General features: G+C 42.7%; 1 protein-coding gene across 4 annotated transcripts in view; it reads left to right on the top strand.

Moving 5' to 3' along the window:
- The first annotated feature begins 17,905 nt into the window (after positions 1 to 17,905).
- LOC119031861 (protein turtle homolog B-like) overlaps positions 17,906 to 24,794 on the top strand; it is a 138,044-nt gene continuing 131,155 nt past the window's right edge. For all 4 annotated transcript variants that reach the window (XM_037120620.1, XM_037120622.1, XM_037120621.1 and 1 more), the window contains exon 1: positions 17,906 to 18,177. In XM_037120620.1, coding sequence (XP_036976515.1) covers positions 18,114 to 18,177 — 64 coding nt within the window. In that variant the 5' untranslated portion in view covers positions 17,906 to 18,113. The remainder of the gene's footprint in view (positions 18,178 to 24,794) is intronic.

Raw genomic sequence — 24,794 nt, forward strand, 5'->3', positions numbered from 1 at the left:
ACAGTGGTGTACTGAAATGGCTAGGTATTTTAAGCCAAAAAACCCCAAAAAACACTATGTTACTCTGAGCCATACCAAGCCATAACCATCGCAACAAGGCAAGAAAAAGCACCTTGTGACTGAGTGCATAAGTAATATAATGATTTTAACCCCATCCACAATGTTTTCCTAAACCTCACCAATATAATAATCATACAAGTAGTTTTCTGGCATTAACCAAGGAGTGTAGAACAAAGGTCTGGTATGCCTGTCGCTAGTACAGTACAGTACACTGCTGCTGTCATGTTGTTTTGAGAACAGTGATATATTTCGTCACAGGCAACTGACCTATTCAGCCATTTAGGTATGATGTTGTGTTATGGGCGGCATATTTTAGACATTTGGTGTGAACCTGTCCGGATGTTCTTCACACTTAGGAGAACAGGTGCTTGATTTCTATCAACACGGCTAGAACTGAGAAGTTCAGTGTGGCTGAAAGGTCTGCTTTCCTTTAAAGCTACCCTGTGTCCTACATACCGTGGGTGGGTTATGAAACTCAGATGCTCATGGCCTCAACACGGATATGATTCTTGACTTTTGATGGGAACCTCCTACAAAAGCATCCTGTCCGATCTGGACTGAATTCCCGCGGCGGGCACAGGGATCCTGCTCCTGGTGTGTCAGGTAGAGTTATTCTGGTCTCTGCAGGGGCCGCACGCTGCCCATTAACGAGATTAGTTTTCCTCTATTCGGATCGAAATGCAGGACACGCCATGCTAACAATGTCTCTCCGCAGTTCTGTCAAAAGATGCAGATTAAACATCCCAGCAGGGACCTCACGGGAATGCCAGCAGCCATGAAACCAGGCCATGCAGGAGAATGCAAGCTAATTAATAGCTGCTGTAGGTTTATTACAGCACTCCTCTAAGTGCTAAGAGATATACAGTGAGGTTCAGCATGGGAAGCCTGGGGTCCCTCTGGAGGACCGGAGTGGCTCTTACACCAGGATGACACTTTGTGCCTTGATTGCATTGCTCTCCAGTGTCAGTTCATTAATTTCAAATGAGACAATCTGCTATCATACATTATTTCACTGCATAACTATTGCACAGTGGTCATTGGGGGAACACCAGGCACTGCTGGTATGTACAGCGCGTGGCGATGGGGACTATTGTGGCTTGTAAAAAACAACGACAACGACAACAACAACAACAACAACAACAACAAAAAACTTGAAACAAGCTACCTCTGGTAAATCCACTGTTCAGTGAATTTTCTATTCACTTCACACATTTAAGTTGATCAACACTAAATTATCATTGCCAGCTGTAACCTTGGTTAAACCGCTAGGATTTAACTTTTGGACCGAGCAATCCAACCATTTAGTCCGACTCCCACTGCTCACAAACTTCACATTAGCAATCATTTATCACATTTCTTTCAACTTATTTCAACTTGCTCAGGTTGATGAAATCTTACAAGGTTACACGGAAAAGTTTTAGTGTTTAGGCTTTAAAAGATTGAAACTTTGAGTTGAGGTTTGAGTCATTTGCACAACATTCACAGAAAAAAAAAAACAACAAACAATGTCCTTTATACAGTGGAGTGTTGAGGATGAACAGAAGAGTCTCACAGCCTTGGGGAAAGAAACTGCTCCGTAGTCCGTCAGTGCAGTACTAAATGATCTGTCTCTGTGTTTATCGTCTAACAGCAGCAAAATGCCTTTGCTGCTACCGTTTGCTTTTGTTTTTTCCTGCCAATTTGAGCAACTCTCTATTATTTCTCCCATTTAGCTGTATGCACATATCATGAATAAATTAAAGCTGTTTTCCATTTCACATGATTAAGGATTTTTTTTAAAAACATGCATATAAGGAGGGCAAACGAAAAGGCATATCCACAGGGGGATGTTTTTAAAAGAACTAACCGTGGTGCTGATGTGGGGTAGATCCTTGGCTCAGATGCAACCTGTCTCCTACACCCTGCCCCTGCCTCCTCACTCTCACTCGTGAGTCGGTGGAAGGTCCGCCACATAAAGTGTCATTTCAATCCAGTTCTCCTTAAATGGGAGTGGGTTTTAAACCCCTCCAACACCAAATCTGCCTTGAAGCAGGCTTATACACTGAGCTCCTCTCAAGTGCAGCATCGGGATGGAGAGAACAGCACCCATTAACACATATGAGCTCAGTGTGGTTATTTCAAAATACTACATCTAATGTAAATAAACAAGGCGTAATAAGTTGTCTTACCTCTAAAATATGCTTGAGAGACCAACACATCCTCGTAACAAAATGGCTGAAAAGGTCACTTGTCAGTGTCTGCCAAAACGATATATCACCTTTGTTGTATTCTCACAGGTCGGTTAGGTTTAGACAAGGAAACTATTCAGTTAAGTTTAGTACATCACGTTTGGGTTAAAAATCACTATGTCACTCAACTACTTGCATTGCCTGAGAGCTGCGAATATGGGCCATAATGAGCTGCTTGATTTTTTGATCTGCATTGCTTTTCCTGATGAGGAGTGGTTTGTTAGACACATCGTGAAATAATAATTGCACAGCTTATTGCACACAGGAAATTTGAAATGTCACATACAGTGCGGGGTGCCATGTCAGTACACATATATCTTCGTTAATGCTGTATATAATGTTATGCTTTGGATAAACATTTAATTGCAACATGCACAACATGCCGACATGATTGGACAACATGCTGACAAATGTTACTGTTTCCACTGGAGACAGGCCAGGGCATCCCAAAGCTCGCAAGTCTATTCAGGAGACCCTCCACAGTCACAAGTGCGACTCCAGACAGAGTGACACTGTTGCTGTGTCTCAATTCAGAGTCTGCATCCTTCGGAGGCCGCATTTGAAGGCCAGTTACGTCACTATGCTGCATGAAGGCTGTCCCAATTTGAAGGCTCCATCAAATGCAGCCCTCTTTTCCCTCTTTTTGGAGGATGCACCGCTACTATCCTTCATGGCCTCACATATTCCAAGATTCTTTGTGCGCCCGAAAAAGAAGAAAGAAAGAAAGAGACAAAATGGTGACATCAAGTGGTGTAGATCATCACTTTCGCTGGCCTGGGCAGCGGAGTGATGAAAGGGTAAAAACATCTGGTGACGCAACCAGGAAATGCTCCAAAGGACAGATTTGACAACGGCTGACGTGGTTAACAAGGTCTCTCTGAAGGACTCGCCTTCGAAGGCCTCAAAGGCCGCGTCCTTCGAAGGATGCAGACCCTGAATTGAGACACAGCATGTATCTAAGAACAGGAGGAGGAAGGGATCAGACTGGAATTGAGCACTCGTGCTCTGTGCAACATGTAAATAATCATAACATCACCTGAGAGCTGCCCTTTAATGTTCCTCCTTCACTTCACTGTAAGTAGGAGTGCATCGTTTGATTAATGTTTCATTCTTCTCGCTCAGCGATGACTTTTTACCTCTCAGTTGTCTGTTGAAAGCAATTTAAAGTGACAACAGACAGCCTTTCTCCTCCTAGCACTTCCAAGTGGTATTATTGCTGGCGCTGGTGTCGCAAAGACTACCTGAATACTGCCAACAACACGGGACAAAATGTGATTGTAATAATTCTGTTGGTCTATAAAGAAGATGTGAAACGCCACGCTGCCAGGCTCGCTGGATCACCATTCAGTGTTCCATTTTTTTCCCCGAGATATTTTTTTTGCCTGGTGGCGGACAAAAAAAGCACAGTGAAAGCAAATTTATATGGCCAATTTAAACAGCGACGGCGCAATCACTGGCTTCATAGTGATACATTAGGGCAAAACTCTTGTCTCTTGCCAGTTTAAAGTATGACTCTTAGAGGTTTCATAAATGCAGGCCCGGAGCTATGAAGAACTATCTACCATGTGAACCTTAAACTGTTGATTGTCTTTGATAGAGATGAATGCATTTATAATACAATGTGAAAAGAAAGAAAAGCAGAGGCAAACTGGTTGCGTCTCCAAGCAAATTGAGAAGCAGCAGCTCTATGAAGCGTTTCACTCATAAAACGGTGGCTGCGGTGGTAAAACCTTCCTCCCCCTGACACTTGAGACTGAGGGTCCTGTTTAGACGGTCTATGGCGTATGGTCTGTCAAGTCAATTTTGCTAGTTAAGCGGCAGCAAAGAGGTGTTATTTAGAGTCCCAATTAGTCATGGGTGTGTTTTTAGGGAACACAAGTTAAACCAATCTGAATGTCGTCTCTTATTCCCTTTAAGAACCAGGTGCGTGTGGACCTGCTACATATCAAACAGTAGCACTTGTCTTCGCTGAGGAACAGGGATGTGGTCCTAGCTGCTGGACCCTCTGCCCCGCTGTTTCCCAATCATCTGTCCCATCAACAACTCTGTTTGACTGCATAAGAGAAAATACACTGATATTTAACTGAGGAGGAGGAGGAGCGCTGTTGTCTTACCGTGGCTGGCCTACATGAATAAATTCATTCTACAGATCATATTTTAAGGTTGGTGTTGTTTAATTTCCATTAAGTGGCGTGTCCCAGAGTGGTCTAGCCCTCATTGTTCTTCATCACGATTAAAATGGACTTTGGCAGCCAATAAATAATACACATGGTAATACAACCCTTCCACAGAATTATTCGAATGGCATGAAAGACGGCTGTTCTCCTCAACTTAAGCTGTCAAAGGAGTACTTTAAGGCGGCCGTGTACAACGCTATCCTCCTAATAAATACATGAGCTTCATGAAACATAAAGAGACTTTCCAACATATAGAGCTCCATGCTTCATGCTACTTGAAGATTACTGAGGCTTGAAAGCCAATTGTGAGAGCCTTTCTCCTCTGAACTCGGAAATGCATTTTTAACTCAAATACTACCGCACGTCACATGATTGCATGACAGGTCGGTCACACAGTGCTGCACGAGATGGCTTCCAGTAAACTTCATCTAACAGACTATTAAATATTATTAAAAAAAAAAAAAATAGACACGTACATCAAGCAAGAGTCCAGTCTTCTGTTTGTACCTGAAGTGAATTGGTGAAGTGGAACTCTGCAACTCTTTCATGTACCATATTTGAAATTTCCCCCCGATTTGCAAAATAACTGCCTGCCCAACTTCTTTCATTTCACCATATCTGTCGAACTTTGGAACAAATTTCCTAACTGTCACTTTTATTGTATTTGCCACCTTAACTTGCTAACTACAGACGAATACTAAACATAATGAAGAACCAAGTTACTTTCTGATCTCAAAAAGCTTACTCTATTGAGGCCTAACAATAATGTTTTCGCGGAAACTGAAGCCGTGAAAACAAGTTACGTCCCTCTTTAAATAGTTTAAGACAATAATACAAAAATGATGAGAAAGTCTGATTCTTGAATGAAAATGTTAATGGTTCAAAAATGTACTTAAATTTACTGACCTATTATAACGTTGGACAGAAACTAGGATAACATTCAGCGACAACAACACACTTTGGTTTAGCGCCCTGCTAAAATGTCATGATCAGCAGAAGTTAAGCAGAAACCATCAGGAAGTTTCCTGAAAATATAGTCCCGATCTATATCGACCTATGCTTTATCTGTTTATTAACTGTTTGGTGGAAAATAGCACAATATTGTTATTAGATAATCTTGGGGTAATTTTCTATACATTTTAAGTAATCATTGTTGTAGTTTTTTTTCAAATTAAGTTCAAATATACTACCTGGTGATTAACACCTACTAACACTGACATTCCCTGACCTGTCAAATGAAGTGACACCATGAGCTGCAATTAAAAGAAAGTAGCTGTGTCGAGATTGTACTGCGTGAACGTCAACAGATGCTGTGAACAGGTGTTGTGCGACTGAAAAGGTGTAAATGTTGAGCTGTGGCGTCATTCCGGGCGGCCTGAGTCAGAGGTGCGTGAAAGCCGAACGCCTTCTTTAAGTCGAAAACTGGAATTAAATCGAGCTATTTGGAGGAGCTGAGTTATGCTTCGACGTGATGAATGATCTGCCTCTCCCACAATCCTCCTGTAACGGGGAAGAACATTAGCCTCGCATTTAACCAGAACATCAACAACACGGTCCAAAAATAAGAGCTTCACTTGGCAGCAGGAAAAAAAAAAAAAACAGTGACACACCACTGCAGGCACCATGGATTCCTTTTAGACAAATATGATACAAATCAGGTGGTGCTGTACTTTGGGAAACACGTCTTAGTTTGTGTGTGTTTCTATAGTTTTTGTATTTGTTGACACACAAATTACAGCGGTAATTCTCAATATCTTTATAAGTAACTTTTATACACATGTGCCTTGTCAGTCACGAAAATGGACTTTTCTCTTGCCCACACGGACTGGCAATGGGAACATGAGGACCATCTGCTGACTGCTAAGTGAGGCCTGCATGTGAATGAATGGAACTGGCGACAGTTTAGTCCGAGGCTGAATGGGAAACTTAAAGCGGGCAGTGGGCGGTGATTTATTATATCAGACGTGATGGATCTGAATCTGCCTTGCAGTGACACAGTTTTTGAAACGGTCGAAAAATCGTCGATGTTTAAATTTTCGAAAATAACTCGGAAAAAACGCTTTTGTGAAGCGTTCTCTTATGAGCTCAAAAGAAACACATCAGGATATTCTGAGGTCAGTTTCCAAATATTAGATCAGATGGAGCACACTTAATGCATGGCAAGTCACGAAGGTTGGTTCAGCCTTGTCACTGTCAAGAAACCATCTAACTCGACACTTAAAGTACAGCTTGCCAAATACTTGCGTACTTTTGCGTAAGTGAAGTATCTGGACATTTCTTCCACTATTGTCTGTGTCAGAATCATAGTATTTCGGCTAAAACTGTGATATAAATAGTACAATGTTTTATTTTGTGATAGACATCCCGTAGCATTGTGCTTAAACAAAGTCTAAGTACATGTCCTCGAAACAAATCGTCACATCATTCATGACACGTTACACTCTGGCTCATTGAGCCAATAAAAAGGTGATCAACACGTTTAAAATTCTATACATTGTTACACTGAGCCTGTTATACAATGTTTTTCAGCTGAAACCCTAAATAGAACTGATGCTTAGGTTTATATTGCATACTCCAAAAGTACATGAGGCTGAAGACGAATGATCTAGTTGAGAGCACACCACCATTGGGCCTATGGTGAAGATGCTGACCAGGTAAAAATGTTGACCTTTTTACAGATACAACTGAATTAGATGATTTACCAGATTGCACTACATGACAGACATCTGAATGTTGAGCCAGGAGCAAACTCTCTTGAATACGTTCCTCATACATTCTGATTAAACAGACTACTGAAAGAGGTCAGAACTACTGGCCCATTTATTTTTGGCATGGATGTCAGCTCTTCGATCAGTGGCTTTGTTTCCTCTTTTTCTGTCCACTTGTCCAGCTATTCTGGAAAAACGCCTGGTTCTTTCTGACCGCTTCATTCGTCACAGCACAGTGTTCGGCTTGGATTCAAGACGATAACAATTGTAAATAAACACTTGGTCATTTGACGAAAAGTCTCATTAAAAATGGTTTAGTTTCTGTTCAAAAACACATTTACTGCCTTACTACTGGGTTGAAAGAGTACATTATAGTAACAAATGCTTGTCATCTTTTATTTTAGTCTGACTTCATTTTAATGTGGCAATATATGTGGCATTTTGTACCCTTCAGTGTTAAACTGATAACCTGATATGAACCCTTTGTACCAAAACGCTGTTATTAAAATTAATTTCTGATTGACGGTGAGGTGAAAGGTGGAGAGGAGTTTTTGTCGCGCCCTTCGATGTAAAACCTTTCTCTTGTCACGCAAGGTTTTTAACTAAAGCTAAACGCAAAATGATTTTAACGCCATCATCGTTGCAATTTGAAGTGCCAAGCATTGACAGACCATCAGTGAAGTGAAATCCCAATTTGAGATTTACACTGCAGTGTCAGTTTATTCATCGCTGTGCTTCTTTCATATCTTGCCACAGTTGTGTGGTGACCTGGATATTGTGTTTGTGTTTTTTTTTTTTTTTTTTTTTTTTGGTTCACTCCCCATGGTGGTGGTCATAGGGGGAGGAGGCATGGTCTGGGCTGCATGCCAGCTGGACCTTCGGCTCTCCTGGGTTACGGGGAAAGCTTGGGCGAGGAAGAGACAAAATGTGTGTGTGTGTGAGAGAGAGAGAGAGAGGAAGAGACAGGGGAAGGCCAGCAGACATCCCTAATTGATCTCCGGCACCCCAGTTCCCATTCTACACCAGTCATGTGCACGGCAGACAAAGAGGACGGGGAATTTCAATTCATGGAGGCGATCAAATTTAGCCTGAGTTAGGAGTGAAATGTCCACAGTGGGGGTGAAGCTTAATCTGCATCATTTGGGTGCTTGACAAAGCATTCCAGGACTGTATTAGCTGGTAAGACTTGATGCTGAAGCCCTTATGGGAAGCTCAACGGCTGCCGGGATGTAACCTGAGCTATGGCTCTCAGTCCCCAGGTGCAGGTTATTGCTTTTCAATGGTGAAGTCATTAAGGTATCCAAGGTTATGTACGGATGCATGTAGAAAGCTTCAAGGCAAGCTCATCAATGACTGTTTGCCTAAGCCTCTGAAGGTTTCACATGCTGATACAGTGCTAAATGCAAATCAGGGCACAGAAAGTGATCTTATGTCATAAAGGAGGAACTCTAGGCTCTAGATTCTTGCACGAATGTTTGAGATCAGGCAGGGCTGTGTATGACCCAAGACAAGGGCTTAAAATTTCTTCATCAAAACATAAAATTGTAAAAAAAAAAAAAAATAAAAAAAAATCAGCTGTCCTAGCACCAAATGGCTTCACTGTCTCTCAGTCACCCCTCCTCACCTCTCTTTGTTGCCTCCGCTCCTGATGCTGCAACCCTCCGCATTTTCCCTACCACAGCTCTCGTGGGCCCGCGCTCTCTGGCATCCCAGGGGAGCACAAAAACATCCGCCGGCACCACAAACACAATCAAGGCTCCCCAACCCCCGGCCCCTCTTTCTGTTGCTGCTTCCCAGTCTCAGTGGGCTGGACCTGTCTCTACGGTAACTCCACAGGTCCACCGGCGACACGCCCCTTGGTGCACGTTCTAATTCGAGCAATTGCAAGGGCCGTGAGCTTTGTTTGGTTTTCCACGCTCACTCCTCCCACCTTGATGTAATGGTCGGTGTTGTGCAGTGTTAGGGAGGGCTGCAGGTATCACGGAGCCGGTGAATGAACGCAAATTCAAAAGTGAGATCTCAATTAGAGTGGAAGCAAGCAGGCCGGTAGGTTTCACTCTAGTCACGTGCGTACTGGCAAGGTATGTACTGTAAGTACGTACTCCGTTGCAGTCTCTACCCTCTCATAGCAGATAGGCAAAGCTTCTATTTCTGTTGGATGCCAGACGACGGCGCAACAGTTCAGCCAAATTCAGCACAGAGAAGACAGGGAGTCGGACACTGAGACAGCAACATAACATCCAGTTAATCTTCTTATTAAACGGCTCCGTGTTGTGACACCAGCACAAAAATCCCCCAAAAAGAGGCACTTATTGTTGTTGTGTATATAACACATACGCATAACTGCTGTGGCGGGTGATTCTGTAATTATCGCGGGAACTCCTCGATCTCGCTTCTCCATCTGTTCAGCAGTGCTGCACTCAAAACGGAGCCGGTGGGGGTTGACGGACGACGGAGCAAAACCGTAGTGTAGCCGTTCCACAACGCACATTCAACCAGTGAAATGTTGCATGTTAAGAGGAAGGAGACTACATCGGTATATAAGGTGGGGTAAGTTCTCCTTAGCAGGCTTCAGGTGATACATTTTTGTCAGTGGCAAAGTGCTATACAGGATATCACCCTTGATGTCTGGCTGTCAGTTAACCTGAGACAGGGATTTCCACTGTCAACCTCGGGGGAATCAGGGTATTATTTAAAAATATAAAGTACAGCAATGTATTATCCACTAAACAAGCTATTGGTACTAAGTTTATGCCAAATGTTTTATCAGAAAGTGGTTCTGCAAGTTCTGTCCTCCGCCCGTGACATCAGCACAACAAAGCAGTGAGCGGACATCCACTCCGGGACCAACCTGCTGCGCTTATCACAAGAACAATACTTTGAGGCAATTTCCAACCATTTGCCACAAGCCTAGAGTCAGAAACAAAATATGCTGGATGATTTTATTTCTTTCTTTTTTGTTTGTTTGTTTGGATGAGGCAGTATAGGTCAATCTCATGCCTCCCTCCCTGAGTTGTTTCATAATGAACAGCTGTAAACAGACCCACATGCATTCTCTGAATAATCAGGCTCTGCACATCATCCTACCACCTGCCGTCAAGTTCTCATCGTAAATTGTCCTGGACTGAGTCCAACATATTCATTCCCATCTTTTGTAATCTTTCTTTTGCACTCTACGATTCAGTGATTTGTTGGAAGTCAAGAGCGGCTTCTTTCCTTGCAGAGGAAATCGCGCCCTTGTAGCTCTGAGTTCGTCAACTCCCCATCATCCAGCACCTGTTATTTGTCTTGATGAGCTGTTTGAAATGTTTGTGCTGGCCAGCGTCTTTAAATGCCCTGAAGGTGTTTGTGGAAGCAGACCAAAAGAGCAAAGGATAAGTTAATGAGGTAAATGATAACTTTTTTTGAGCTCACCGGTATCCATTATTACCTACACACAAATGCCCAGAAAGGATCCACACTATCAATAAGCCAAGAATTTATACTTAGCCAGCAGTCATGCACAGTTGAAATGCTCATCGAAGCCACTTAATCAGCCGAGGAGATAAAAGCTGAGGTCTAGAATTAGTAGTATAATAGTTGTAGTGAAATACATGATATTAATGATAACTGGACAGAGTTCGGTGTCAGAATAAAGGTCTTTGGCAGTTAGTCAGAAGGGTTTTAAACCTGTGTGCACTGAAGAGTTGTGTAAGAATGGCGTTATAAATATGTTAAGTCGGTAGTGAGATTAGTGTTTATACATGAAACTAGAAGTCAGTCGGTAGAGTTTCCATGCATCACTCACGAGAAATGAACAGAAATGTTGAAAATGAAATGTTGAAATAGATTTCTGGATCCGTCCCTTTGTCCAGATCTGCATCAAAACATACTAATGGGGTCTAGCCTGGGCCGAGACCCATCCTCCATCCAAGTTTCATGGAAATCCATTTAGTGTTTTTTTTTCTTTTTTTTGTGTAATCCTGCTGACAAACAAAAAAACACAACCTCCTTGGCGGACGTGAAAGAAAGTTGAACCGAGCCTTTGAGGCAAACAGTTCAACATTTGGCAGAGGTAATAATGAACCTGAGAAATACAGTCTACGTTATTAATGGGACAGGTTCTCATTCCTAGACAACTGATGAAAAATCATCATTGTTTTCATCAATTTAAAGCAGCGCCGAACACAAAGTACGGCTGGGGCTGATGAGAGTGTCATTAACTTTAAAAGGGATCTGATCATACTTCACTCTTGACCACAATGCTGGCCTGATAGATCGACCTTGTTATTGATAAAACCACACTAGTTAGCGCGGTATATATATATATATATATATATATATATATATATATATATATATATATATATATATATATATATATATATATATATATATATATGTGTATAATATATTCTTAAATGGTTGTTAGTTTAATGTGTAGCAGCTTTCCTAACTGCAAATCCAGCAGAGACATAGTGATCATTGTGAGGCTTTAAAGCCCGACCACGGTCCTTTATAACAAAACTTACGACAGTGATACGACTGGGGCACTACTGAGGTAGTGAAAATGGGGAGTCTCCCTGTGCTGGACTGTTACGATTTGGAGTCATATTGACAAACTGCTACAGTGGAGGGGCATTGATCCCCTCCCTGGTCCAGACTGAGTGCTCCCAGGCACATGACAAACCTATTTCAAATTCAACCAGCACACAGACCTGTGGAAAGCCCCTGTATGAAGCACACGAACAACTGAGTGTGTCAGTCTAGTCGTGCTTCTGACCGGTGATTTTTAGCATGGCACACGTCACAGACAAAATTACGAGTATTTGTCCGATATTTCACGCTGGAATCCGACACTAGTATGACATGTGTCCTACCTTATTCAGTCTAACTTCAGAGTTGTAAAACTGCAAAATACGACTGCCCCCTGATACTTTATGTGAGACCATAAAGAGTGTGCTTTTTCTGTCAGATTTCCCTGTTGTCCTCCTCGGGAACACTGCACATGATGGACTATACGTGGAATACTCTCATATATATCTTGATATATTGCACAATGACAGAAATGTAATAGCACATGAGACTTCAGCAACAGGTCTTGAATACTAAAGGAATTAATCGAGGCTACAAGTTGGCTGTTTATGAGCCCAGACTGGAAAAATAGGTATTTTTTTTTCACATGGCACATTTTGACATGTCATTGTTTGGAACGGTGCATATAATAAAATGAATGACGCTGTGAGTTTGTTTCAGGGTTTTGGTAATGTGCATGCCGGCCCACTGTCACACTATTATGGCGTGATGGCTTCAATAGAACCGAGCTGTTGCCATGTAGTAACTTACGCTACAATGACAAGTCATTCAGTCAGTTAGTTTGTTAGCAAATATTGGTCGGTCCGCTGCTTCAGTCTACAATCCCAGAGTGTCATTATTTGATTTGTTGGGAATTATCTCTTGGATCAACTTTTCTTACAAACAGCACCTTTAAGTGGAATTTTCCACACCATTTATTTCCACAGATGTGTGTTGTCATTCAGTACCAGTCATTGTTTTCTAACCACTCTGGTGGTTAGAAGTGACTGGCATACAAATAACACAATTAAAATGTTTTGTCCATTTGTTTGGTTTATGAACAAATGCCTGCAAAACTAATGATAATGGTGCAAATTAGGAAATGTTAGCATGCTACCACCCTAAAAGCTATCTGGTGATAACTAAACTTTGAGCCCGCTCTTTGTGCATTAACTTTCACAACACTGCTTGTTAAAAAATGTGGCACTGGCACTGCATCATGGCGAGCGTGTTATGGTGATGTCAGCATTTAGCTCAATGCACCACCGAGAGCGAAGAGGTGGTCGTCGTCCTAACACGAACTACACCTTCTGCATCAGTGCCTCTATATTGGCTCAAATTGCACATGGCGGTCCCCCTATACTGTGTGTGTGCGCAGCCAGAGGGGTCATACATTTGAGCGAACAGTGATTCAGCGCAGCCATAGAGTCTTTGTTTAATTCATGCCTGACACTTGCTGATTTGTCTATAGACTATAAACAGTTTTCCTTCCACATGATATGTATTCTTTCTGTGTTTAAGTGCTTGCTGTATATGTGTAGGTGTGTGGGTGTTTTTCAAATCCCCGTCTCTACAGGAAACAACAAAAACCTCTGTTACTTTAAAACCTTGACTTGGTTGCTAACTGTATGAACATTAAGAATCTAGCAGTTGTTACCTTTTTTTGAGCCATTTTAATGGCAGGGCTTACCTTTCCATGTACAGAATAAGTTCACCTTGACAGTACTTCTTCTTGCTGTAGTACCGTTGATGCATCCTGCATCCAAAATCTGAAGGATTTTTGTCTCTATAGCAGAATGAGATTTCTGTAGTGCTCGCAGCACTGTGAAAAAATATGTGTTTGTGGTGTTTTGGGTTTTTTTGGTGATTCTGTTTCAACAGTATTTTTTGACTAATTATGTCACAACTCAAAATGGACTGTGTCACTGATTAATTCCTCCCTTCCCTTCCTGTTTTGTCCAAAAGCCCACAGACACGCATGTTCATTTTACCATCACGGAACACTGAGAAACTGATTTGAGAGGCTGTGACCGGTGAAAATCCGGTATTTTTGCTTTAAAAATGAGTCAAACGATGATTTAATGGTCGAATCTGGGGCGATACAAGTCACAGAGACTCAATTTCATCCCACAAAATGTTGTGACACCAGTTGAGATTCATTATCAGCACATGCACACCACAGTCCGGCGCCACGTTCAACAGTGAATGATTCACACCTGGCTCATTAATCATCAGGGATGAACAAAAAAAAACAAAAAAAAAAAACGCGAGTAGCAGATCACAGAACACCATGAAATCTCAGCTTGAATAGACTATTTGCACTTCACACAGCTCCTTTAAAGCGCGCTGCTCGCCGTGACAGTCGGCTGTTGAGACGTGGCTGTACTCCCATCGCTGCAGTGGCCACAGTGGCTGTTGAGCATGAGGAGAAAAAAAAAAAAAAGGGCCTCCAGCTGCATCTGTAGCCAGTGATGTCTCTGTCAGAGCCGCTGACATGCTGGAAGCTTGACATGCCACACTCTCCTGGCTGCTTTATTGTAGGGGAGCCAGAACGAGCGACTGAGGCCTCGCAGGCACGGAGAGACGGAGGGGAGATGGAGATCAAAGCAGCTTCGGGAAACAGAGGCAGAGTGTGACAGAGAGTGAGAGTAGATATTTTGTACCTGAATGTTTGGCCGAGAATGCCGCTCGGAGTTAACATCTCCATCAGTCGCGGCGGAGAAGATAAGAGGATGAATGAGAGACCTCCTTAAGTTCCTCGCGCGGGATGACAAAATAAAAGTGCGGAAGTTTGAACCGTGAGGAGCCAGTCAGAGTCTTACCCCAGCCAAACCGTGTTGCCTCAGTGATTCGCTGTTGCTGTTTTTCAAACTGCTTTTCACCATCAAAAGTCGACAAAACTTGTGCAACACGGTACATCGTCATGTTGAGACTTTTGAAAGGTCCAGTGTGGAGGATTTAGGGGATCGATTGGCAGAAACAGAATGTAATGTTCATGGCAATGTTTTCAAAAGTCTATAATCACCACAAATTTAGAATCTTGAACGGGAATAAAATGATTTAAACGTGCGGCTCTTCTAGACTGTCCAAATGTTGTTGGGCCAAACGGCTCAACCAAATGTGTAGTTTCACAGGGGGTTGTGTCCTCGTTTTACAGCCATTCTTTTACAATGTTAACTAATGGGAGGAAAGTGTTTTGGGGCCACAGTGCATCATATGACGTTGTAATTACTCAATTCAGACTGGCTTCAAAGCCTGGGGTTGGTCCTCTTCCAGAGTCCACCATGTGGCATCATCTTGTTTCTATACGGTAGTCCAGAATAGACAAACCAAATGCTTGCTGGCTCTAGAGAGGGCTTTTTTGCTTTTTCACATTTTTGGTGACCACCGTTGCTAAGGGTGAGGTAGAAGAGAGTCAGATGGTTGCAATCTGCATCCACACTGCTGAATGCTCTTAAAACTACACACTGGACCTTTAGCTTAGGATACATCATCTGCACCAAATTTCAGTCCAGACCAAAGTGGAGGAGACTGGAGAGACAACACAATGTCCACGGCTGACAAACAGAGTTGCTTTATTTATTTTTTTACATGTACATGATGGATACCACTCAAACCATTTTGCTGGAATCTTTTTCCAATTATGCATCTCTTACCTGCACTCAAGCACCCTCATGATTACCCCGCTGCACCTTTCCTGCTTGTTGTTGGTTACTAATGGTGGATAGATTTGGGATGAGTAAATACTCAGATTGATCCATTGAAGTAACATTTCCCCAAAGGTCATCGACCCAGCAACAATCTGTTTGACTTGTCAAGTGAATCCGCCGCAGTTTTTCTCCTATTTAGCGCGTAAAGAGCAAATCAACGAAGAAAAATGTTTTGCTCTCATTTTTCTGCCTCCCGCGCTAAACGCTTTCAGACAGAAAGTTAGGGTGACACAAACAGTGTTTATAGCGAACACATCTTCATAGAATTCTTATCTAAACATCATGCATCAACAAAAAAGTTCCCAAATGCTACTTTTCTGCTCATTACCCAATCACCAGAGCCAGTCATAACCTGCCATAAGCCGTCCTTCCTATGGTCATGAAATAAATCATGCACACTTAATATCCTGTATATTTACATGCATACATTAGATGAAACCACTAGTCGTTCAAAGGGTAGAACAACGAGCTACGAGAACGGACGCTAACTGCAACACTTCTTATGGCTAGAACATAAGCAAGTCTTTAAGAATGTATTGTTACAGTTCGAGTCATGCAAAAGCTGTAAAGTATCTCCTTAGCGAAAAAGCACTTATTTCATAGAACATCAGAAATATCAATTAGTGGACAGGGCTTCAAAGAAGAATATTGGAGAAGGTTTATTGAAAAGCAGGCCCATTATAGCTTGAGTTGTTGAGAAGATGAAAGCGGATGACTAAGACTGCAAGTAGCATGACTTGTAGTGCGTCACGTTTGTCATCATCCGGCCAGTTTTTTTTTTAAATGATTTATGTACTCTTTGAATCATATTGAAGACATATTGAGACTTCAGCCGGAACTTATTCATTTGAAGAAATCATCAGAGCGTCCTTGTTATGAGGTCAAGTTAGATTGAATTCTGTAGGAAAAAAAACAAACAAAACAACACAAAACAAAACAAAAAAACTGTGTGGATGAAACCAAATATACAAGCTGAGAGGTTTTTTTTGGATGTGCCTAAGAATAGCAAACGATGAGAACAACACCAACACACAGAGTGACCTCAAATAACTTCAGAGGGTTTTTTTCTTTCTTTTTTTTTTTTGTCATCGTGCTAGAAGCAGTTACTGGAGCCTCCTCCTGAAGGAGCAGTGGGGGGTCCTGAGACTTTGGAGGTGGAGGAGAAAATTGGCTCTGAGGAATGACAGGCTGCTCTATGAGCAAGGGAGACTGAGTCAGTTTCATTTTAAGACGGTTCTTCACTGAATCATCCCATCAATGAAGATGAATCATGCTGAAATAAGACAAGTTATTTGTCACAAGAAAGCTATAGAAAATGTTTCGTCAGTGGAATTAAGTATTTGTGAAAACACCACACAGCAACCTGACCCTCACTGTTGCGTCCATACGCAGTGAACATTGTGACAGACATAACCGCTCAAAGTTCAACTTGTATCTGAGTGTACGGACGACTGTGATGCTGATGTGACGATGCTCGTGGTGGAGGATTCCTCCTGTCTAATTGCGCAGGATGATACCGCAGCTCCGCTACGGCTTCACACTCCAACCCACCTTGAAACGGTTCCCTCTAATGCTGCATTTACGTCCTCCCTGAAAAGGGGAGAGGTTCGATGATGCTTTTACAACATGAAAGTTAGAAACTCACCAAGTTTTCCCCATAGATCCTGATTCCAGAGACTCAGCAACATGTTGTAAACACGTACAATGAAGCGTAAGCGTCATTACTATCTTTTAAACCAGCTGGAGTGATTTAAATTGCATTCCGGCCTTGTCCTATCCTGGAAATAAAGTGTAACCACCTGTTGGATTTTGCCATCTGTGGTTGGGTTTGTGGTATTGTGTAGCCTAGACATTACCAGGGTTATCCAGTAATTATCGTGATAGGGGTTTTCTTTGTTGTGATGTCTTACCCAGTCTTAAAATAGGCCATAGAGTTTTTTCAAAGTCACAGTTATGCAGAGTTTTTGTTATTGATGTATCCTATGTTCTCTTCTGTTCAATGATTATTTTTTGTCTCGTTGTTTACTGTTTGTTCCTCCAACTCCACCACTATAAAAAAATAAAATAAAATTAAGAAGCGATAAAAAGATATTACTCCGGTAAAATAGATATTTGCTCATTATAAATGTAATGTAATATAACTTGTAGGCCTACATTCAAATATATTATAAAAGACAATATAAGTGCGCTAATAGTGGAAGAGAACATAATAGGAGGGCAGCATCTCTTTTTTAAATGGCCCTGAGCACACTGAGGTTGTTTCTTCGACCGGGAGGTGAAACGTCCGAATGTTACCATATCACCTGAACGCACCAGTCCCAATGGGCAACCGACAGTGCAGGTAACCAATCAGAGGCCGGATTTCTCCCACGCCCATCAATGAAGCGCGTGCGGAGGCGGGACCGCGGGTCTCTAAAAGCTCGCGCTTGGTTTCACTGGCTCGTCTGCTCTCGTCCCATTGGCGCAGGTGATCCGTCTCAGGATGCGAGAGGAGAGCGGAGGAGAGGGGAAGAGAGAGGGGAAAGCGCCGATGGAAAAGTGTCCAGGGCTCGGTTAACAAGAAAACAGGGACACCGGCCCCGCTTCAGTTTGTCCTGGACCACTCGGCGATGAGAGATTCACCGAAAGGGGCACTTTGAGATATGATGAGGTTTATTTCTGGTCGGCAATAGTACTATGATTTGGTATGTGGCCACTTTGATAGCAAGTGTATTCAGCACCCGAGGAACGGCCGCTCAAGGTGAGTCGAAGTGCAGTGTGTGTGTGTGTCCACCAGCGCATATTGCTCAAGTTTTAACTAAACCCCTTTCCCCCTTTTAAAAAAAAAAACGTTTTCCCACTTGTCTTTGAACCAACTTTGAAAAATGTCGCTTGCATGTTAGAAATGTCACTTTACGTCATGAAGTTCATGCGTGTGCTCATCACCGCACCTGAGTGCAGCCGGGCCGGCATGTGATGAGGGAGCGGACCGTTAAACGCGTTCTGACGGAGCTGTAACATGGAGGACAGGGAACTCCTTTAGTTAAACCCGTTTATTCGCACTGTAATGCATCACAGAGATGTTTTTTTTTCCTGGTGACAAACGTCGCTGTTGGAGTTGTGACGTTCTCGGCTTCACAGTGATAGATTTCGCAGCCTATTTGGGCTGACATGTTCCTCCTAAGATGTGTGAGTTCGTGCCGCCGGGGCCCCGGGACATTCTGCGGGGCTGCCGCCGGACTGCAGCGGCCGGCTCCACTGAGCCGCACGCCGACTTGGAGAGATGTGGAGGCAAATGTGATTAGTATGGTGCGCTGGTGTAGATGTCATTAAAATGCTATGAGTGGCTTAACCTCTTCCTGGGGAGCTGTTCGTGCTGAAAGCTGAGTCATACCGGCTCTGTCCGTTAGAGGGGGCGCTTCCGGAGCCAGCCCCGTGAATTAAAGGTGAATTCAGACAGTTCCCAGGACGCTGGGGCTGCTTGTCAGTCAGTCATGTGTGATGCAACCTCAGTTGCATGTACGAGGACCCAAACTATTCAAACTATTTAACATGTGTTTTCTCCTCTCGGGGAAAAAGAGTGGAGGTGCTGTGTGTGTGTGTGTGTGTGTGTGTGTGTGTGTGTGTGTGTGTGTGTGTGTGTGTGTGTGTGTGATGGGATGGCTTCACGGGTGAGCGATTCTTTAACCTGCAGCTGACCTCTGACCTCCCTGTAAGGATGAGAGACTCCCTCGAGGGGTTCAGTGTTGTCAGAGCAGAGACATCTCAAAGAGCCACTGATGAGTGACATTCAGAACGCCCCCTCAGTGCTGCACGACTCGTATAGAAAACCTGTCACGATTTTATAAATTGAACTGCAACGAGTAATCATTATTTTCCTTATCATCAATTCATCTGCTGATTATTTGGACTATAAATTGTCGGGAAATCATGGGGAATGTGAGTTTCTCTGAACTCAAACCACATTATTCACATCGCTTCTTTTGTCTGAGCAGCAGTCTGAAGCCCAAAAGTTCAAGAACTATCATGGAATACTTACATTTGATTAGAACAGGCCTGCCCAAAGTTGGGCCCGTGGGCCAGAGTTGGTCTGCCACAAGGTATGATTTGGTCCACCAAAGAATTATAATCCCTGATTGTCAAGGATCTCTCGTAATCTTGGCCAGAAGAGTGAAAGTCCATCAATTAAGGGAACTTGGGATGCTAATAACATTTAGCATCTTAAAAGAACAATATAATAGTATGTTCTAGGCCCGTGGCCCACTGTTAAGTTTCAGTTTTGGTATGGTATTCCACTTGTATGTTCATATCATTAGCTCTATATTTCTTTTTACTCCATCAACAGTGACATGTCGTGGGTTCTCTTTTTTGACAAATGTACTTATCGTAAGTCGCTTTTTACAAAAGCGTCTGCTAAATGCCCTAAATGCAAATGTAAAAGCCCCCCCCCACAAACCCAGACACACACACACACACACACACACACACACACACACACACACACACACACACTCATCTTCAAGAGAGAGGAGAGATGAAGGAAATTGGGACGGCGTCTGTGCCTCAGCATCACTGATTAGATGATGAAGAAAGGAGCGCGTGATGATGTAAACAAGCTTTCCGTCACGGCGTGTCAGGCTTTTGACACAAAGTCTTGCAGGTTTATATATATTTATTTTTGTTGACATCCTTCTGGCATGCGACCGGGCTCGGCTGGCGACACGGCAAACAGTTATGTAATGTCCTGCCTAAAGAGGATACACTTAAGCGTCGTCTGCCAAAAGAAGGAGACTTAGGGAGATGTTTTTAAGCGGCTTCCCTCGTCTCTTCCCCGGCCGGGACTGCAGGCAACTTGGCAGAAAGGAGCACTAACTTGTGGATGGCAGAGGCGGAGTGACTGTGCCCGCACTTATTTGTGTTTTAAAAAGACCATCCCTTCAGTCAGTGTAGCTGCTTCTGCATATGCTCCTTGTCCCATGCCTAACACATCAGCTGAGCTCTCAGCGCTCTGCAGCATCCATGCTGTGCACACAGCCACACAAACACAGACAAACACACCAGCCGACAGAAGCTGCGCAGGGCACCATCCTTCTGGCCGAGTGCTGCTGTCTCCAACTGGCAGCTGGCAAATGCCTCGACTTTTGCCAGTGATAACCCTGGACCTGTGCCAGGCTGCCTATTTCCTCTCTGCTCTCGCCTCCTCTCCGGTTTCCTCTCTTCCTCACCTTGTTTCATCCATCCCATCTCACTATTCCCGTGTGACTCAGGTCCTCTCTCCCCTCCTTTTCTGGTCTCTGCTCCGTCCTGTCTTCTTCCTCTTCCGCACACTCGGATGAACTCGCTTCCCTCCAGGTTTCAAGTGGCCTCTCTCAGCACGGCTGGCTAGCCGAGGGAAGGGAACATGGTGGGTTGTGTTAATGGAGGCTCGGCGTGCGCTCCACAGCAACCGTCTGCTGCCATAAAGCAGACACACCCACCTGTTGCCCCTGCCCACGCACACACACACACACACACACACACACACACACACACACACACACACACACACACACACACACACACACACACACACACACACACACAAATACACACACATACATACCATACACACACATGTCAACATGCAGGCATCCCTTCAGGGAGCAATGTGTCTTAGACCAGGATCTGAACATATGCCCACTAACAGGCTGTCTGCCCCAGACTAAGTTGGACTAATTATGACTAAGCTGTGAGATAAATGCCACTCGGTTGCTCGATAAATAAATATGCCACAACATGCCAAGAGGACTGGGGGCCAATGGAGACAGACAAGAAGTGGAGGCATGTGTGCAGGGGATGTTGTTTAGATGTACAGTGCATAGAATAACTGGAAAAAAACAATGAAACATTCTCACGTTTTTTGTTTTAGCAGTTTAGAGGTTCTTTCATTCAACACTGAAAGGAGCCTGACCTGTTGAACACTGATGTGTGTAACTTTTGCTATGGTACTAGACAGCCACACAAAGACTTGCTTCAAAACGAGGGTCTGGTGTGGTTTGTCTTTGGTGTGAGAGCAATACAGACCAACTTGTGTTATAAAACCCCCAAAAAACTCAACTGCATTTGCTAAATCCATCTGCTAACTGCTAAGAAATCGTTTTTTTTCCCAGTCGGTCAACTGTGATGGGTTGGCTATATTTATACAAGATCATTCGGTAGCCGTGGGAACGCATATGTGCAGAGGTGTGCAGTCATTTTTCCTGATCCACCAGAAAGTCAAAATTAGTAGCCAGAGGTGTTTTAAGCTTGTCTCTTATTCTGTCTCTTCAACAAGAAATGGTTGATCTACTTATGCATGCCTTTTTCTTTTCCTTTCTTCCATCTCTGTCACATAGGATATGATATGTACAGTAGGTCAAAAGTCAGAGACCACTTGTCAAAGTACTTCTAATTTTCAAATGTAACAAAAACAGTTTCATCACAAAAGATGATTTAAACTGAATGATTTGAGTGAAAGGTTGAATCTGAAAACTGAATCTCAGAGTATCTCAGTAATTGGTTTGTTCTCCTTTTGCTTGACAGCATGTGCTCATGTGCAAGTGTAAAACCTGATAGCCTGATGACTCATGTTATCGCAGCAGGATTTGACAGTGTTCCACAGAGCGTCTCGTGATCTCAAAGAATGCTTGAATGCATGAGGTGAACCCATTAATGTGCATTGTTTGATGTCAGGTGACTGAGGAGGAAGGTCCACGTCTCCTTTACTCTACAAGTGGCTCCTGCAAAGCTTTGAAAAAGCTGGCCCTGTATTGTTATCTTCTGTTGCCGTGATCACACAGAGAGTGGCGGTGGCAAGTTCAAGGAACATCAGCTGTAGTGGCATATAACTTAGCATATTGCCTGTCCTCTCTCTCCATGCTAAACAATGGGAGCAGTGGTGACCTCTCACTGTCTGAAAGCACCTTTATGTCTGCATTGTCTTTAGAATTAAGATTTAACTGGATTATACAGTAGAATTATCGACTTCCTGGTTTTTACATCATGGGATATGGGATACTTCCCATGTCTTCCTGTTTTGATCCACGTGATGAAGTCTTTTGGTGTTGATCCTCTGGGCTGATTGGAAAGTGTTGCAGCTGCACTCCTGAGCACCTCCTCAGGTGAATGATTGGATCCTGAGTTCTTCTCGCTGTATTTACACCTGGATATGTTGTTACAGTTTGATCCTTCACAGTGCATATCATTAAGGCTCTGTGTTTGTTTGCATGAAATCAGAATTCTCTGGAGCCAAGACAACTTTTGAACTTGTGTTTGTGACTCAGTGATGTTGTCTCCCAAGTCAGCGCATGTGTATTTTTGGGTAAACTGTGTGTGTAAATAGAGCTGGCGAGGAGCACTGGTGCCTAATTAATTTCACTCTTAGAAACTTTGCTGGTATCCTTGTTTTTTGATGATCCCTACACTATGATCACTTAATGAGTGTTCTCTCTGTAAGTGGGTGGCTGCTTGGCAAAAACAAAGCTGCTGACCAAGAAAAGGGAGACTTGTGTCTCGTACGCAGTGTGGATTTAAGTCCTGTGGGTGTTCAGCATTTTCTACAGGACAGGCTTGTGTACTGTGTGGCCTGAGACACAGTCAGTTTTCATTGGGAATCCTCTGATTTGGTCTTTCATTGATGTGATCATGATCACTGCCGTTAATGACATAGATTACTCAATATATTTCTACATATGAGACATCAAAATGTCACCTGCCAAATTTTGTTTTTGCAAACTTTCTCGTGGATTTTGCCGGTGTACACCCATCAGACTATTTTCATATTCTTTGCACTTCTTAGGACTAGGACGGCTCATTCACTTTCCTGTTATGTAGAGCTGCTCAATCAGTTATTTGACTATAAGAAAATAACTCATCAACTACTTTGACAATTGATCAGTGTTTCATTCATTTTCAAACAAAGGTTAATTGTATTCTTCTTTTATTCATCATTTATGACAGTAAACAAAGAGTCTTTTGGTTTTGGACTGTCAGCTGGTCAAACAATTTTTTTTTTAAATTTCTTTTATTTCTTTTTTTTTATTGAACAAATAGTTAATCTATTATACGTATGAATAATCAGTAGGTTAAGTAATTAAAATATTTAGTATTTAGTTAGTTGCAGTCCTACTGTAGTGTATAGAATCTTCGTCTCTGGGACTTTTATGTGTGTGTGTGTGTGTGTGTGTGCGTGTGTGTGGGTGTGCATTGCTTCTCATTGCAGACCAGAGTTTAACTTTTATCAGACTGAGATGGCCTACGCTGAACCACATGGCTTCAGATAAAGTCTTTTTCTCATTCCAGCATTTAACTTTCTGGATTGAGGTCACAACATCCTGTTTAAATCAGAGGATGCATCTCAGCTTACAGCTTCTTGCACACTGAGCCAATACTCTCTGAAAAAAACAACAACCCCAAAACCCAACATTTTGTTAAGTTGACAGTTGTTGGTTGTTATTTTTAGACTTAATATTTCCTCTGTTAATTTCATAAAGAGCTGACATCCTTCATCAAAGTTGGACAGTTTCCACACTAGTTTAAAGATATTGAAGACCCACCAGGTTATAATTTGCTTCATGAGTCTTTATTATTTAGGTTGAATATGATGAAAACAAGATTCCCTTCTCCCTCATGGATTGCAACTATTGATTGACTTCATTATTAATAAAGCTTCCAATTATATTCATCATTAATCCTTTAGTCATTTAGTGTACAAAATGTCAAAATTATGACAGTTATTTATCACAATTTCCAAAAGCCCAAAGTGATGTCTTGAGATGACTTCTTTTGTCCAGTCCCAAACCCAAATACTCTCCATTTACCATCATAAATGACAAACTGCAAAATCTCACATTCAACAAGATGGAACCAACAAATGTTGAAAACATTTTGATCGATGAATTGAGTGTTTTGGCCCTATATTATGACTTCATTTTGTATGGGCTTTATTGAAATTCATCATAAACAGTTTTTTTTTTTGTAAAAAAGAACAAAAAAAGTCAGTTCTCATGATGTTGCTGCATGATTCAAAACATTCGTTTTGGAATCCACTGTTTGTGCATGGCTGTGCAGTATAATCCGCTGTGGATGGTCGCCGCTCCGTGTACAGGGGAAGCCTTCACTCCCACTGAGCTCGATGAAAAGTAGCACCCCTGTTGCCCGGGGCAAATAGCACACTTCGGAAAAGTCACCAACCTTTAGATGTCAATCAAGCTGCTATTTGGGCCAAGGAGCAGTGACTGGCGGCTGCTGTCAGGCCCCCCGAGCTCCCAGCAGCCTCCATTTTGGTTCAGTGAACTGAGATGTTTCATATGTAGTGTTGGATTACTGCAGATGGTTGACTGTTACATGAGCAGTCCACAG

This window comes from Acanthopagrus latus, chromosome 13 (genome assembly GCF_904848185.1).
Source record: "Acanthopagrus latus isolate v.2019 chromosome 13, fAcaLat1.1, whole genome shotgun sequence".
Classification (NCBI taxonomy): Eukaryota; Metazoa; Chordata; class Actinopteri; order Spariformes; family Sparidae; genus Acanthopagrus; species Acanthopagrus latus.